General features: G+C 33.8%; 1 protein-coding gene across 1 annotated transcript; it reads right to left on the bottom strand.

The window, feature by feature from the left end:
• Nucleotides 1-8,512: 8,512 nt before the first annotated feature.
• Nucleotides 8,513-16,207, bottom strand: LOC131161363 (small ribosomal subunit protein eS6). The gene is made up of 7 exons (XM_058117082.1): nt 15,987-16,207; nt 13,410-13,475; nt 13,247-13,311; nt 10,294-10,351; nt 10,084-10,192; nt 9,651-9,923; nt 8,513-8,948 (listed from the first exon to the last, which is right to left on the bottom strand). The coding sequence occupies exons 2-7, from the start codon at nt 13,413-13,415 to the stop codon at nt 8,710-8,712; spliced, it is 750 nt and encodes a 249-aa protein (XP_057973065.1). The 5' UTR covers nt 13,416-13,475; nt 15,987-16,207; the 3' UTR covers nt 8,513-8,709.
• Between the last annotated feature and the right edge of the window lie 586 nt (nt 16,208-16,793).

Below are 16,793 nucleotides of genomic sequence, written 5' to 3' on the forward strand. Positions count from 1 at the left end.
TGGTACCGTGCTCTGTATTCTATATCTATATTGTATCTGTCTCTAATCTTTTCACAGGGATCTGATATCATATATATATATACTATACTCTTTATACTGTTTTCATTATGTTTCCAAAATAACCATAACCCCATAACTTTGTACTATAAATTCTGTAATATCTGTAGCATCTTGATGCTATAACTATATACTCTGTCTGTACTTTCTATCTGTATAATCTATTTGTACTCTCTAGGTGTTATGGCATTTAGGAAAACATAACTTTCTATATACTGTTCTATCTGTATACTGTTAAATATTTATCTATGTAATCATCTGAGTAAAACTGTATATGTATACATATTCTGTCTATATAGAAATCTATAAAATATCTAACTATATTCGTATAACTTGCTATACTGAAAGCTGTACAAAACTTCATATCAGGTAATATCTACACCGGCCACACATACTTTAAAAATTCACATTCTATAATATAACTGGTACACATGCATCTATATATATATATAAATGTATAAAATTTCTGATAACATAAATAAATCTCCTAACATAGTATATTTCCCTTACCTTATCTCTGAAAAGTCCTTACTGTACTCTAGCCCTATACCCGTAGGGTTCTCCTCTTAACACCCTGAAAACAACATCCCTTAGAACAAAACATCAGTATTTTCTTACCTACAACATTTCTTATGATTACAAGGAAGGCATAATTTGAATAAAATACCTTACCTTGGATTTGGGACGAATTTCAAACCTCTTCCACCAACGATCTGCTTCGGCAGACTTGTAGAGAACTTCGCTAGGAGTGTCGTGGTTGCTTCAAATTGTCGATCCAGCGTGAAACAGGGCCAGGATAAAAGAGAGAAGGAGGAAGAGGCGTTTTTAGAGAGAGAAAGGGCTTTTTGCACCAAAATGCTGCTGAAAAATTCAGGTTTTGACAATTTATAGCTCTAGATTCATTGACGAGACACGTTATCTCATTGACGAGTCTTTAAGGAATTTCGTCAACGAACTTCCTCCCTCGTCGACGAATTTCAGACTGCCCCCAAAAACCTCTCTCGATATTTTCTCCTCGACGAGATGTGGCTTCATCGACGAGACCTACTTATGCGCTCGTTGACGAACTCCCTGTGTTCATCAACGAAGCCCTGTGTAAAAATTTTTCGAATTATTATATTCAAAGTGCAATGTCTTTGACGAACGCAAAGCGTTCGTCGACAAAGCTTGCTGCCTCCTTTTGTATCTGTTTCCATTTCCCTCCCTCTATTATTTAAATACCATTATTCTTTGGGTCGTTACACTATTTTTCATGCTGCATATTTAGTTTGTATAAGGCCAACTACTTACAATAATCTTTCACCCATGCAATTAGGTTCTGGGCAACAACTTGATATTTCTTATTTAAGAACTTTTGGTTGTGTCGTTTATGTTCCTATTGCCGCTCCTTAAAGAACTAAACTGGGTCCTAAATATAAGCTTGGTATCTATGTTGGTTTTGATTCCCCTTCTTTTATTAGATATCTTGAACATTTAACAGGTGATTTTTTTAAAGCACGGTTTCAAGATTGTCATTTTGATGAAGCAGTAATCCCTACATTAGGGGGAGCTAAATCAATGCTTGAAGCACAACATGAAATCACATGGAATGCCATGAGTTTATCTCATTTAGATTCTCATACAAATCAAAGTGAACTTGAAGTTTAGAAGATATACATTTGTAAGGGGTGGCAAATCAATTACCAATTTTTTTTGCAGATACCAAGGTCATATTAAAATCTCATATACCTACTGCAAATATTCCAGCACATATTGATATCCTTGAAGGACAACAGTGGGCTAATGAACGTAAACCACAAGTTATGTGTGGAAGGACTGTTGGTGCAAAAGATAAAACTCCTAAGAGGAGAAAAATGAAATATGTAAACACTCCAGAAGAGGTTATAGAGGTGGATAATCCATTAGACATTTACAAAATCGTTTCTCTTGAATAGAAACCTCCTAAAGAGGAATCTCTTGAAGAGAAAACTCTTGAAGAGACATCCCTTGAAAAGGGACAGGTGCCTGAAAATAATAATGAGATCTCAACTCTAACATAGGAGAAATGTGGGATAGAAATAAAGTTTTTGTCAACAACACATTTGCATATGCAGTAACTACTCACATTACCAGAAGTATTGAGGATCTTGAATCTAAATCTGTTAATAAATGTCGATATAGAAGTGATTGACCAAAATGGAAAGAGGCTATCACATCATAATTAAACTCTCTATCAAAAAGAGAAGTTTTTGGACCTGTAGTCCCGACACCAGAAGATAATCAACACGTTGTATACAAATGGGTATATGTACGCAAACGAAATGAAAATAATGAAATTACTCGATATAAAGTAAGGCTTGTGGCACAAGGTTTCTCACAGAAACCCATAATTGATTATGAGGAGAAATATTCTCCCATAATTGATGAAATCACTTTCAAATTCTTAATTGGGCTAGCAATCACTGAATGACTAAGCATGCGTCTTATGGACATGGTAACAACATACTTATATGGATCGTTGGATAGTGAAATTTATATGAAAATCCCTAAAGGATTAAAGTTTCTTCAAGCAAAACCTAGAAATTTATATTCAATTAAACTCCAACGTTCTTTATATGGATTAAAGCAACCTAGACGCATGTGGTACAATCGATTAAATGAGTACCTTGTGAAAGAAGGATTCATAAATGATCTAATTTGTCCATATGTTTTTATTAAAAGATCGGAATCCGGATTTGTTATAATTGTTGTTTTTGTTGATGATTTGAATTTAGTAGGGAATCCTAAAGAGCTCACTAAAACTGCTAATTATTTAATAGCGGAATTTGAAATGAAAGATTTATGAAAGATAAAATATTGTCTTAGCCTACAGATTGAATATGTAAATGGCGGAATTTTTATTCATCAATCTAAATATATCAAAAAGGTATTAAGGCAATTCTATATGGACAAAGTTCATCCTTTGGGATCTCCAATGATGGTGCAATCACTTGATGTTCATAAGGATCCATTTTGACCTCATGATGAGGGGAAGGAATTATTTGGTCATGAAGTACCATATTTAAGCGCTATCGGCTATCTAATGTATCTGGCCAATCGTATAAGACCCAAAATTGCATTTGCTGTAAATCTACTAGCAAAATATAGCCCTACACCTACTCGGCGACACTGGAATGGAATTAAGCACATTCTACGCTATTTGAGAGGTACACCTCATTTGAGTCTATTCTATTCATTTGATTCCAAATCTCAACTAGTAGGATATGCAGATGCTAGATATCTATTTGACAATCATAATGCTAAATCTCAAATTGGATATGTATTTCTTTACGAAAAAATTATTATATCTTGAAAATCAGTAAAGCAGACAATTACAGCAACATCCTTCAATCATTTTGAAATACTAGTTATCCATGAAGCTAGTAAAGAATGTGTGTGGCTTAGATCAATGATTTTTCATGTATAAGTAAATTGATATTTTCAATCAATCAAGAATATTCCAATAGTTTATATGAAGACAATGTTGCGTGTATAACTCAACAAAGAGGAGGATACGTAAAGGGTGACAAAATAAAGCATATCTCTCCAAAATTCTTCTATACTCATGAACTCTAGAAGAGTGGTGATATAAATGTTCAGTAAATCCGATCAAGTGATAATCTAGTAGATTTGTTCACCAAAAATTTGTCTATTATAACATTCAAGAAATTGGTTCATCTCATCAAAATGAGGCATCTTAAAGATCTTAGTAGGAGTTATAATATATGGGTGACATCCAAGGGGGAGAGTTATGAAAAATGTGTATGTCACCCCATCTTCCACCACCCCCATCTTCCACCACTTCGGTTTTTCCACCCCCAATAAATGCTTAGCTATCCATATTGCCCTACAAAAGGACACCCTCCCCTTCTCATTTGGGACACACATATTTGATGCTTCCATGTAAGTAGATATATAGTGAGGATAAGAGAAGATGAGAGATGAAGTGAAGAGAGACATTTTGTACAAGGGATGAAGAGAGAAGTGATATTTCGTAAAAGTTTGGTCCCAAATCATCTTGTAATTCCGCCTAGGATAGTGAAATTTTTTAATCGTATTCGCTCGTGAAGTAGGTTTATCCAAACCACGTAAAATTTTTGTTTCATCTCTATTTATTTTTCTATTTAGTTTTCTACATATTTTATAACAATTTCAATTTATTTTATATCTACTCTTATCCCTTTTCAAAATCTATATACACTTCATATAGTATTTGGGAGCATCAATTTCAAACCTTAGATTTGGATTTTGATGGATTTGGACAAATTTCAATATAATTTTATGACATCTTATTTAAATCCAATACAACTCCAAATTTAAGACTTCTCCAAATATAGGATTAAAGTTTTTAAGATGGCATTGCAATATGACATGGGACCCATTGAATTTCTATTAACTACCAAAAAATTTTGTGGAAATCATAATTTTATGGACGAAAATTATTTTTGTCACATTAAAAATAGCTTACATAATTGATAAAATAACATTTTTTGCCTTTCCATTTAATTAAAAAATATATATTACGTTCCAGAATAAATTAAGGCAAATTGCAACTATGAGTGTTCACTAGAAGTTTAAAAAATATTTTAATGTTGGCATGGGCTTCAAGAAGAGTTGGGTCTTGTTCAACAGTGAAAAATAATGTCACTCTATTTCTTAATTTCCAAAAAATAAAGTTGCCGAAAAGAGAATGCTTAGATCGATGAGTGGTATAACATTGAAAGAAAAATTAAGGAATGAACATATTTGCGGTAAGTTAAGTGTAGTTCTTATAGAAGTTAAGATAAGAGAGAGACGACTCAGATGATATGGACACTACATCGTAGGTCACATAGTGCACTAGTGAGGAAGAGTGAGTTAGTTACAATGTGGGGTAGTAGAAGGGATAAAGGTAGATCTAAAATAACTTGGGAGGAGATAGTGAGTAAGGATTTGATATCCCTAAATCTATCAAAATAAATGATCCATGATCGCATAAATTGATGAAAAATGATTCATATAACCGACCCCACCTAGTAGGACTTAAGGTTTGGTTTGTTGTTATTGTTGTATTTATAGTTTTTTTAAAAAAAAATTATATAGTTAAGTTACTACTTTTTTATTGTTTTCTAGATTTTTTAGAAAATTAGAAAACAAGTTTGTTTTTTTATAAGCATTTGAAAATCTAGAAAGAAACTATTTTTTCAATTACACATGCCCTTATGTTGACTATTTAACAATTTAACCAACTAGAAGTAGAGTCCAACAACTAGAATAGCATTGCATATCACATGGTGTCTAAAGGATTTAGGGCCTTTTGCATTAGGTCTTCAAGGTAAACAACCTCTAGTTGATAAGAGTAATGTAGGCAAAGGGAATTTGGCAATACAGATCAATAACCTTGTGAAAAAGATTGGCTCTAAGGGTTGGGTATAAGGGTCATAATCCTATTAAACATCGATTTTCAATGGACTGCTACAGCTACTCCTACAGTGAGAGTGGGCTCTAGGTGAAGTTTGAGGGATGGCTTGGGGGCAATTGCTTAAGAGGCTTTCACCGTGTGTCTAACTATCAATTCAGAACTAATATGAACACAGAATATCTAATTATTTAATTAAAGCATTGTGATGGTTCTCCTGTGAACCACAGTTATGTGAAGGTGTTTATTTGTTTAATCTTTTATTTTACTTTTTCATTTTTATCTAATAAAGGCTAATGAGGCACAAATGTCAGCCTAAATCAGGATACAATAATGAAACCATTGCACAATGTCGATGGGGTACTAATGAGGACATGAAATTTAAAACACTTAAAAGTGGGATAATAAGATATTTGCAATCTTCTAAAAAAGCCGGTTAAAAGCCCATAATAACTCCTCCATAATTGCAAAAAAAGAACACTAATGGAAGCAAGAGCCAAATAGCTATAAAAGGAGGACTCTAAGCAGAGTATGACATCCAACAAGTACCTAATTAATATACTATTATCATTCCATATTTATTTTTCTAGTTCCTAACTTAAGCATCAAGGTAATTTCTCGGAGTATACTTCAGGTCCTCTAAGGCCTTTCTATTTTCTTTTTCAATAAATTAAGATCGTGATCAAGCCAACAAAATGTCGTCAAGTTATTAGCAGTAACAGTTTAGCACCTTTCTGTGGAACTAAAGGAGTCAAATAGTAACGTTGGCACATGATCATGACAACCTCACACAATTTTGGCTTTGATCATCCTAATGAAAACCATTCATCCTTGTCAATTCAATTTTTCACAACCCACTATTTTGATGCAAGAACAAATGGTTCTATTGGAGTAGTTCTTGCTTTTCAAAGAATGGGGACAACTTGATTAACCCCAAATTGTGAGCATCTCAACTCTAATTCATGACCTTAATATTAGATGATTTATTTTTAGTATTGATATAGAATTAATATTTTACCATGATAACATGGTTGATAAGTGTATCTTGATTATGATACGACAAGAAATTCTCTTGTCAATAAAATATAAATGCAGGAAAATATATTTCAAAAAATAAAATAGCCTACAAAGATTGCGAGATGAGTTCAACAAGCCAAATAGGCACACTTATTGGAATAGCTAAAGACAGAAAAGCAATGCTTATGTCATGATAGATAGGCAAAGCCTATATTATTTGACAATGAGCAATGCTCATGTCACTCGACAGATGGGCAAGGTCCATAGTACTGGACAGATGAGCAATGCTCATTTTATTTGTTATATGAGCATTGCTCATATAACTTGACATGACAAATGAGGAATAGGCACATCACTTCGACATCAGCAGAGTGAGAAGCCCTTCTACAACACATCAACGAGGATGTCGATAAAATGAGTGGGGGAGGATGTTAGGGAGTGACAATGTAATGGGGAAAATGGGGAGTGAGATACTGCTATAATTGTATTCTCTAAGGATTTGGAATGAATATATGATTATCTATGTTATCGTTTGTATGATTATTTTCTTGCAGTTAAATAATACAAGTAGTCCTTTTCATTGTGGTGTTTTGTTGCCTTGGATTGTGATGTCTCTGATTGTTATAGTCTTATTTGGTGTATAAGAATATATTGCTCGTGTGATATCCTATTGTTCATTGGTTTTCTTGAGTATTGAGACTCACCAGGTGCTCGTGATTGCAGGCTTGAACGTGTGAGATTTGGCTGACTTGTCAAGGGAGAGCTCTCAACGAGTGCCACACGGCCCTTACTGGAGTCCTATTTTGGGGGTTCGTCACATAAAGCCTATATTATTTGACAAATGAGCAATGCTCATGTCACTTGACAAATGGGCAAGGTCCATAGTATTGGACAGATGAGCAATGCTCATTTTATTTGTTATATGAGCATTGCTCATATAACTTGACAAATGAGCAATAGGCACATCACTTGTCAGATGAGCTTTGCTCATAAGTTGAGCCACGTGGACAAGTTTGGTTAGATAATGCTTACCTATATATTTGAAAGTGATACTACCTTCGATGTGATTGTTTGACTTGCTTCCACGAGAGACATTCGTGATCACAAAGGTTGGCACACGGCAAAACTAACCTGCCTATCAAGTTTCTTAGTCAAATGATTAGCAAAGAAGTTGACATAACCTGCTCTTTCTTCTGGAGGTGATCCTTGTCGCATGTCACCATGCAACTAATTTGACCTCTAACCCAAAACTTAGCTTATGGTTATGCTTAAAAAAGTACTTTGTTAATAGTACCCTTAAAAGTGTTTGTACATGCATGAACGAAACCAATTACCCCTCCAAAATTGACTAAACAATCCTTACAAAATGAAAAATCCTTCGGATACAATTTGCTTGGGTAATTACCATGTAAATCTTTATCGTTTTATCACCCACAAAAAATTAAAGTTCCAACGCCAGTGTAACTGAGCTCATAGTTCTAAGACCGGAAGGTATAATTTATTTAAAAAGTATGGATCGCTTCTAACAAAAAAAGATATAGCCTTATTTGTAAGTACCTTGAATCATTAAACTAAGAACCATATGTGCAGATCCGCAAGACCCAACAGTCTTACTTTAAAGAATTTGTTGGCTGATTGACTAATTCCATTGACAAATGGATCTCAACTTCACGCCACAACAGCTATCAAGCTATTGTGACAATAGGCTTGCGTCCTGCCGAGCCCGAGCCTGCTCTACACCCTGGGTTATTAAAGATGCAGTGGCTCTGCGAAGTGCTAGCTCATTCAACCATTTATTAAAAAACACGTAACCTAAAGAAAATTATGCAATATTTCTTTGTGGATGAATGGCTGGAAGGTGAGATAGATGGGGTCTAGCCAATATTGTTACCAAACCTCTTCAACATCAAATGGCAGAAGCTATGTTGTCGAGACGACTGAGCTGATCATGGAGGAATGCTAAGGCGCAGAAAGGCAGCAAACAAAACACAAATTGAAGAGGACAAAACAAGACCCAGAAAATAATGAAAAACTCTCCGAACATTGGTAAGCCAATTGTCAACACGCAAAATGATAAAATCCCCACCAAGCGGTAGAATAAAAGGTGCATTCCTAAAGAGGATCATGAAAATGACAAAACAAAAGAAAACCATACACCAAAAATAAAATACTCAGTGATATTGTCTTTCATGAGATTTCAATTTCTAGTCAGCATAAGCTTAGGCCGCAACAGATGGCTTAGAGGCTGCAGAGAGCTTGGATCTTCTCTTAGCCAAGCTTTCGCTGCGGCGTTCCCTCTGCTCCTTCAATCTGCTAGCAAGGAGTTTCTGATAATCCGCTGCTTCAGACTTTGCCTTTGCGATTCTCTTCTTCTTCTCTGCAATCCTTGCCCGCTTCCTTTGCAAAGTCAATGGAGTAACCAACCTCTGTATTTTGGGAGCTTTACTGCACTTCTTCCCTGCAAAGGCCCACAAGCATCAAGTTCACTAACCAAATTTCTTTCTTCTACAAATTTCTCTAAGTCAGAAAACAGCAATTTATCCACAGGATTTCAATTTAGCGAAAAGCTGCAAAGATGGGAGGGACAAAAGGGTTTTGGCCACAAATCAACAAAACAAAATAGCACATCTCCATAGACAGGGAAAATGTCTCCAGGACACATGGCATGTTGTTAAGGACCAATTTGTGCACCATAACCAGCATATTATGTTTGCATGTATAAAGCCAAAATCAAAACTACTTCCAATGATTTCTGAAAGGTATGCAACTGAACTTCTTGCCCCTCCCTTTTTCACATCAATCAGGGCAGGAAATCTGGGCCTTGGGCTGCATGAGAGAGGCAGCCCTCCATGCCCAAACTGGTTAAGGCAGCAAGGTTGCTCAACAAGGCGGCGGAAAATGTGACTGCCCACTGGAGGGGCTTCCCCATGAAAGGACAATCGACATCTAGATTTTATCTGAGATATTTGCTTGAGAATTTAGAAACATGATTTGTTGCTCTAGAAAGTACAGGAGACATTTAATAAACTCCAGTTACAAACATGATTTATTAACCCTAGAAATTATGGGAGATATTCAAAAAAAACTCCCATCAATTAAATTCTAGCTTTTTAAATCTTCCAGTACTGGAATATAGAAGAAAATAAATTTAAAAACCTACCAGATTTGGTTGTGAATGACCGGCGGTATGTGTTGACATACTTTCGGACATCATCCTCCTTGGACAGGTTAAAGAGTTTACGAATCTTAGATGCCCTCTTTGGACCTCTCATTCTAGGTTTCTCTGTGTCTGTCAACCCAGGGAGATCATTCTCACCCTTCTTCACAATAACCAAGTTCAGAACAGAGAGATCTGGACTGACAATGCACCCTCGTACAGACTTTCTCCTCCTTTCTCCATTGCGCCTACCATGTCCCCGGAAACAAGGGGTTCCTGTCCAAACAAAAATCAACAATTTTTGTTAATTTCTCCTGACAAGGCATCAACATAAGTCTTGCAAAACATGAATCTAATGGCCATATCATACTAGAACAGATTATTGTGATCAGAACAGTCCCATACAAGGAAATAGAAAAGCTAACAAATGACCCACCTCTGTGGAGCAAGAGACGAACACGTCCAGGTGTTAACACTCCCTGCTTCATTGGGAATCCTTGCTTGTCACAGCCTCCCATGATTTTGAAAACATACCCCTTAAATTCCTGCCAAAGAAAACCAAAGCCTCATCAGACCTAAAGAAACCCAAAACATTATCATACTCTTAAGAAAGAATTGCAAAGTGCAGAATGGAGGAAATGCCTACCTCTCCAAGGGCATCTCCACTGACTTCCTGTGAGATCCTCTTGTCAAAAAAAGCTCGGCTGTACCATTAAACAAGTGAGAAACATCAATCTCTCACAAGAATAATAAACGAAGGATTTTGAATTATAACAGTTGACTGATAGTGATAGATGATAATTGCTTAAGGCACACATGAACATCATAACTGCTATTTACTATTTCGCGGTCGAAGCATACAACTGAACTATATGCATGGAAATGGAGTGTTAAAAAATGGAATGTTTTGGAGCATGCAACTGAATTATGAGCAAGGAAAATAATTATGGAAACAAAGAGTGTGCAAGTGCAAGCTAAAATTTCAAGTATATCAAATACATATAAATTTAAAACTATAATAGCAACAACAAAGAACCGTAAAGCTACAGTTGTCCCATATAATAAGTAACATTGGATGAGGAACTAAATTCAAAACGCAATCATCCAAGATTAATTGATTTAGTTGTAATTTTCAACCTCTTTTAGGGGGCATTTGCTTCCTGGCATCTTTCAAAATTCTCGCAAATGTTATTCCCATGGCATCTCATTCCCACATTTGTTTGAGCATCAAAATCTGATGTGACAGGCATAAGCATATTCTTGGGAATGTAAGGACTCCCATTAAACATGAGAATCCTTTGCTCACCTCCCCCCAAGGGTAGGGGTGAGCATAATTCGGTTAAAACCGAATTAACTGAAACCAAGTAAATTCAGTCAATTTGGTACAATTAAAAATTTATCCGGTTCGATTCAGCTTTCATTTTCGTTGAATTTCTGTTTTCTGTTTTCAGTTTTCGATTCGGTTAATTCAGTTAACCGAATAGTATAAATTAATGATAAATAATTATATATATTATATGTTAAAATATTTATATATTATATATATGCTAAATTTTATTTATTTTTTATCTATTTCATATATTAAAACTTTATATATATCATTAATATTTTATATATATTAAAAATATATATTTTTTATATATAAAATATTAAATCGGTTAAAATCGGTTAACCAATTTAACCAAAATTCGGTTTGATCAGTTTTGAATTTGGTTAAATATGGAATTTTGGTCGGTTCGGTTAATGACATTTTTTAACCAAATTTTTCTGTTAATTTAGTTCGTTAACCTAATTCACCAAACCGACCGAATACTTACCCCTACCCATGGGTAAGTACATGGGAATCCTATTTTTTGCACTAAATTGCCTCATTATTTTGGCTTTTGGACAATAATGTCCCCATAATATAATATAATGATGCTCTATTATTAGATTTAAAATGACTAATATAAATTTTTTTAATCAGAAAAAATAAACAAAATGTTAATTGAAGATAATAATTATGAAAATTCAATAAAATTTAAATAGTTAATAATTAGGAAATAATTAAAATTCTAATTAGAAAATATTAAAATCACAAATAAAAATATTAACATAAAGTTTAGAAAATTTTTTAATTAGAAATATTAAAAATTTTAATTACAAATATTAATCAGGAATTTTTAATTGAGTTTTTTTATATAGACAACATTTAAAATGTCAATTAAGAGTGTTAACATTTATGTTAATTAACATTTTGATTGACATTTGTAATTTATTAAATAAAAGTAATATTATTATTGGTTTAGAAAAATTTAATATAATAGTAAATATTTAGATACTATTGCCCTCAATCATTTTGGTTAATTGATTATTAATTGCTAAATGTTTTAAATATGTAGTTGTTGAAAAATTTAGGATATAGATTTAATTAAGCACACATTCTTAGTAGGTTTTTATGTTGAAAAATACAATTGTTCTTCATATATATATTACACATATGTCAAAGATATAATAGTCATCTTCTTAAAATACCGACTAGGATTCCCATGTTGAACCAAATATTGACATGGAAATCCCGTGCACATTCTTGGGATCTTACAATGCAAACCAAACAAAAATATTCCCATGAGATGAGCATCCCATTACTTGGGAATGGGATTCCCATGACTGTCATTCCATGAGAATATTTTTTATGTTGCAAACCAAACAACCCCTTAATGTCATTAGGACCTCGAATTCAGTGAAAACAAAGTATATCCAGTCCCACACGACAAACATATGCCTCAGTATTTGATAAAAGCTAGGAAGGATGTCTATTTGCAAGTTTCCACAATCAGAATTGTGTTCTTACACATCTGCACAAGGCAACAACCAACAAACCATAATGTGTGGCACTTTGCAATAGCCTGCCTCCCCATATAATAACTTAGGGTCCAACATTTTCAATTTTCCCCCTCATCATATTATTGACCCTTCTTTACCATGCATCATTGTAGAGGTCACAAAAACAAAAAAGCTCATCCCCCAGGAAGGCCAAACCAATCAGCACCCCATTCAAGGTCAATGTTTAATAATTCAATAAACAGAATGTTTTCCTACCGCAAATAAATCTAATGTTCCTCTTGCAAAGTCATGATTTTATGCCACACTGTAATAAAGAAGATAGGAGCTACCATGTTAAAATGCTTTTAAAAAATAAAAACTTGCTTTAATGCACATAAAACAATTAAAGAAATTCCATTCCACAATTGCATTCATTTTAACACGACAAATTTTAAACAACCCAGCCAAATGATCATTGAAAGAAAAATTATAAAACTTTGTTGATAAAAAAAATCAAAATAAAAAATACAAGATTAAAAAAAGTAAGCTCCCTCAGAGCATCCCACTAATGTAACAACCTCAAAACATTACATGCTCGCAGCATTAGCTAAAATACTAATTATCATATTTCTAAATTTCAAGAAATATACAAAGATGAAGTGAAAAGCATTGGGTGGGGGGAGCACAAATATAGACAAAAAAGGATGACCACTTCTGTTCTTACAACCATGATAGTGCAAATTCTAACACACAAGAGACAGTGATAAAAGAGTAGCAATCAAATCAGGACTTACAGTTTCTGATCATCATCTATCTCCAGCTTTTTCTGGCATCCTGTGGTAGGATTAGCGATGTTGAACTGCAACCCAAAGACAAAAAGGGAATAGTAAGGCCAAGTAGGGTTTGAATACACACAGATTCAACAAGGAAATGTGGGTTAGGGTTTGCATATCGAACCTTCATGTTGGGCAGAGGTGGTGGAGCTGAGACAATGACAGCTGCAAATGGGATGAGCCTCTGCTTCTGTTTAGTTTTTTACCAAACTATTAGACATGTATGCAAGCAATTTCTCAACTGATACTCTTTGGTATTATTTATAGTTTCTTTTATTGGAGGCGACTAAGGGGGCATATTATGCATAAGTGATGAATTCTAAATGTAGTTCTGAACTGCTTCTAAATATAACTATTCTCTAAATTTGAATGAATTATTTTAGTTTTTTCTGAATATATGTGTTTTTCATGTTTCCACTCTGACCTATCAAGAGCAAATTGGTTTATTGATTTAAGCATTTTCAAATCAAAATAGTTTTATGAGCAAAAAGCAATGCCTCTGAAATATAAAAAAATAAAATAAAATAAAAGCTGAATATTTTCTTTTAATACAGCATTAAAACATGAAAATATTTTTTAATCATAAAATATCATACATGTTGTTGATATTAAAAATTATGTCACGAGTACCAACTCATTCATTACCATCATCCCCATATTTTATACTACACATAAACAAGTAATAAATTGTTGGTATTGCATTCTAGTGGGCTCCATTTCCTTCATTTTCACCTCCAGTTAGCATTATAGGTTTGATTAAATTGAGGATAAATTCATCTAACAACTGACTCCTTCCTTAAACATATGAATTGCAAAACAAATGATCAATATATCCAATTGAACATTGATTTCAAAAATAGTAGTTTGCTTCAAGATTGAAAACCTAAGTACCTAAACCTTTAAACATCATAAAATTGCTCTATGGCATTTCTAATTTACGCATGCACGATTGAACCTCTCCCCTATCAATGTCGCATGCCTACAGCAAAAATCTCCTCAGCAATACCACACTTTATGAAAAGGTTATAAATTCCCAAACGAGCATATAGGCAAGCATCATAAAGATAATATCAATTTACTCTATTAATTAAAATGAGGTCAAGAAGTTGAATGTTAATATTAAATCAATATCCAATTTACATTATTTTTATGCAAATGTTAAACTCACATACTAGAAGGGGATCAAGTTATTTTGATGGATTCTTTATACGTTGATGGAAGATGGATTTTCTTAACATAGAGCATACACTGATGATCGATTATTAAACAAATCTCAACTTGGGCTAAATTTAACACCTGTTCCTGCTCCTCGCCTACCTCTTTCCTCCTCTAACTATTGATAATACATTAATTAAAATACCATGATAGATACCAGATTATCAATCTAATTACATGGTAGTAAACTATTGTTCTCTACTCCCTAGCTACCAAAAAAATATTTGCTCTGCAGCTACTTGTACCCATGGGCCCATGGCCCAACTTTGCCTGTCCTTTCTTGGAAGCATCACAAGTCACCATTTCATCCATCTTCTCTATTTAGGTTGAAAGTATTGTATGAAGTGCAATGAACAAGATCCATTACAATTTCACAACAAAAAGGATTATACACTTCCAAAAGATGGACAAAAGAATTGAAGCAATTGCTAGCTTATCGCACAAATGCTTGCTGTAGATTATTCTAGTGAAAAAATGCCATTTGATTTGATTATTTGGAATGCAATATCTCATAAATTCATTGCATGCCTGAACAACAATGAATATAAATTGTAAATAAAATCTACGCATTTCAACACACAACAAGATTAATGTTTGAGGCACATAAACCATCAACAATAACATATTTTGGTCCGCTATTACTTATTAAACCAAACTATAGAAACCAAGAACAAGAAAATTATACTCTCCCATGCTGGCATTGCTATCTTTTCCTAAATCTCCAAGGCATATCACATACTCAATTTAATCATGAATAATAATGCCAAAAAAAAGACATTGCATGCCAGAGCCATCGTGAAATATAGGAAATGTTTTGTGATTTGTTCTTTATAAAGTCAAAACTGTCTAATTCACATCTAAATTACATGCTGGCCAAAGGGGCATTTGTTTGGCCTTAGGTATGGAAACAGGCTGGATGGGGAGTGGGATGGTGACTAACATAACAGGCACCCACCTACTGCCCCAAATCTGTTTCAGTGCAGAATCATCATCCCATCCCCGGACGATGTGCAGCACTAGCTGCGAATACCAATCTCTCCCCCCACCCCCCCCACCCCCCCCGCCCGAGTGGTGATCCAATACCCCAAATCCACCCTGAATCCACCCCAAATCTGCCCACAGAAGCTCAATAGAATTTTTTTTTTTTTTTTAAGAAAAAAAAGTCTCAATCAAGTAAATTAATAAGCGACAATGATACATATGAGACTTCATCTTCTAGAAATCTTTCAAATAGTTAATCAATTCATGGATTAGCAGAGCTCTGCCTACAGTGGGTTGGGCTTGAATTTTTGCATAGACCTATAAATGCACGGTTACTCGGAATCAAGGAAATGCCAACCCATGAACAAAAGAAGGCACCAAAAAGAAATCACAAGGTGTGCGGTGACATCCTAACATGATGAAAGTGAGATACAAGAACACCATACAACAACAACAACAACAACAAAGTGACTCCGTCATCCATGAGAGAGAGAGAGAGAGAGACCTGCGAGTCGCACAGCTGCGGCGGTGCGGCTTGTGGGATGTGCTCCAACGGGCTGCTCCCTGCTCCCCACTCCCAACTTCTAAAGTAACAATGGGTCAATGCCTAACCCTAACCACACAACATCCGAATGCAATTTTATTAGGGTTTTGTGGGTTGAGCACCAGGACTCAATTTCCACTTTTGCCCCTGATTCTTTGTTCTTATTCTTTTGGGTTTGAGCATAAGATTATTAAACAATACCCAAAGATAGTTTAATATTGTTTGTATTTTTATTTTTCTATTTTCATTTATGTACAATGAAATAGATTATGAAAATATATTTCTTTATTACTGATTTTCTATTTCTTTTGATAGTTTGTAAAAAAAAATTTAAAATTATATTTTATGATTTTAAAGTTATTTTGACAACTTATTATAAAAATATTGTAGTATTTAAAATTAAGTTTTTTATAGTTAAATCATTCATTTTATTTATATTTTTAAATTAAAATTAAAATTAAATAATTTTATGAGTTTAAAACATAATTGAGATTTAAAAATGCCTATAATTTTTTTAAAAAAATAATAAAATAATAATAAAAAATATTTGCAAAATAGTTTTACTATATCTCAATTCTCATATGCAAGCAATTGATTTTACAAAGTAAATTTTGAAATATACAAATTAAGTAAAATAATTATCATATTTTTATTATATATTTTTTTTATTTTCTTATACTACTTTGTAGTTTTATTATTCTAATCATATTTTACTATTGTTATTGGATAAAATCCAACAAAATCCCTTAAGTTTTCTGAAAATAACAC

This window comes from Malania oleifera, chromosome 8 (genome assembly GCF_029873635.1).
Source record: "Malania oleifera isolate guangnan ecotype guangnan chromosome 8, ASM2987363v1, whole genome shotgun sequence".
NCBI lineage: Eukaryota > Viridiplantae > Streptophyta > Magnoliopsida > Santalales > Ximeniaceae > Malania > Malania oleifera.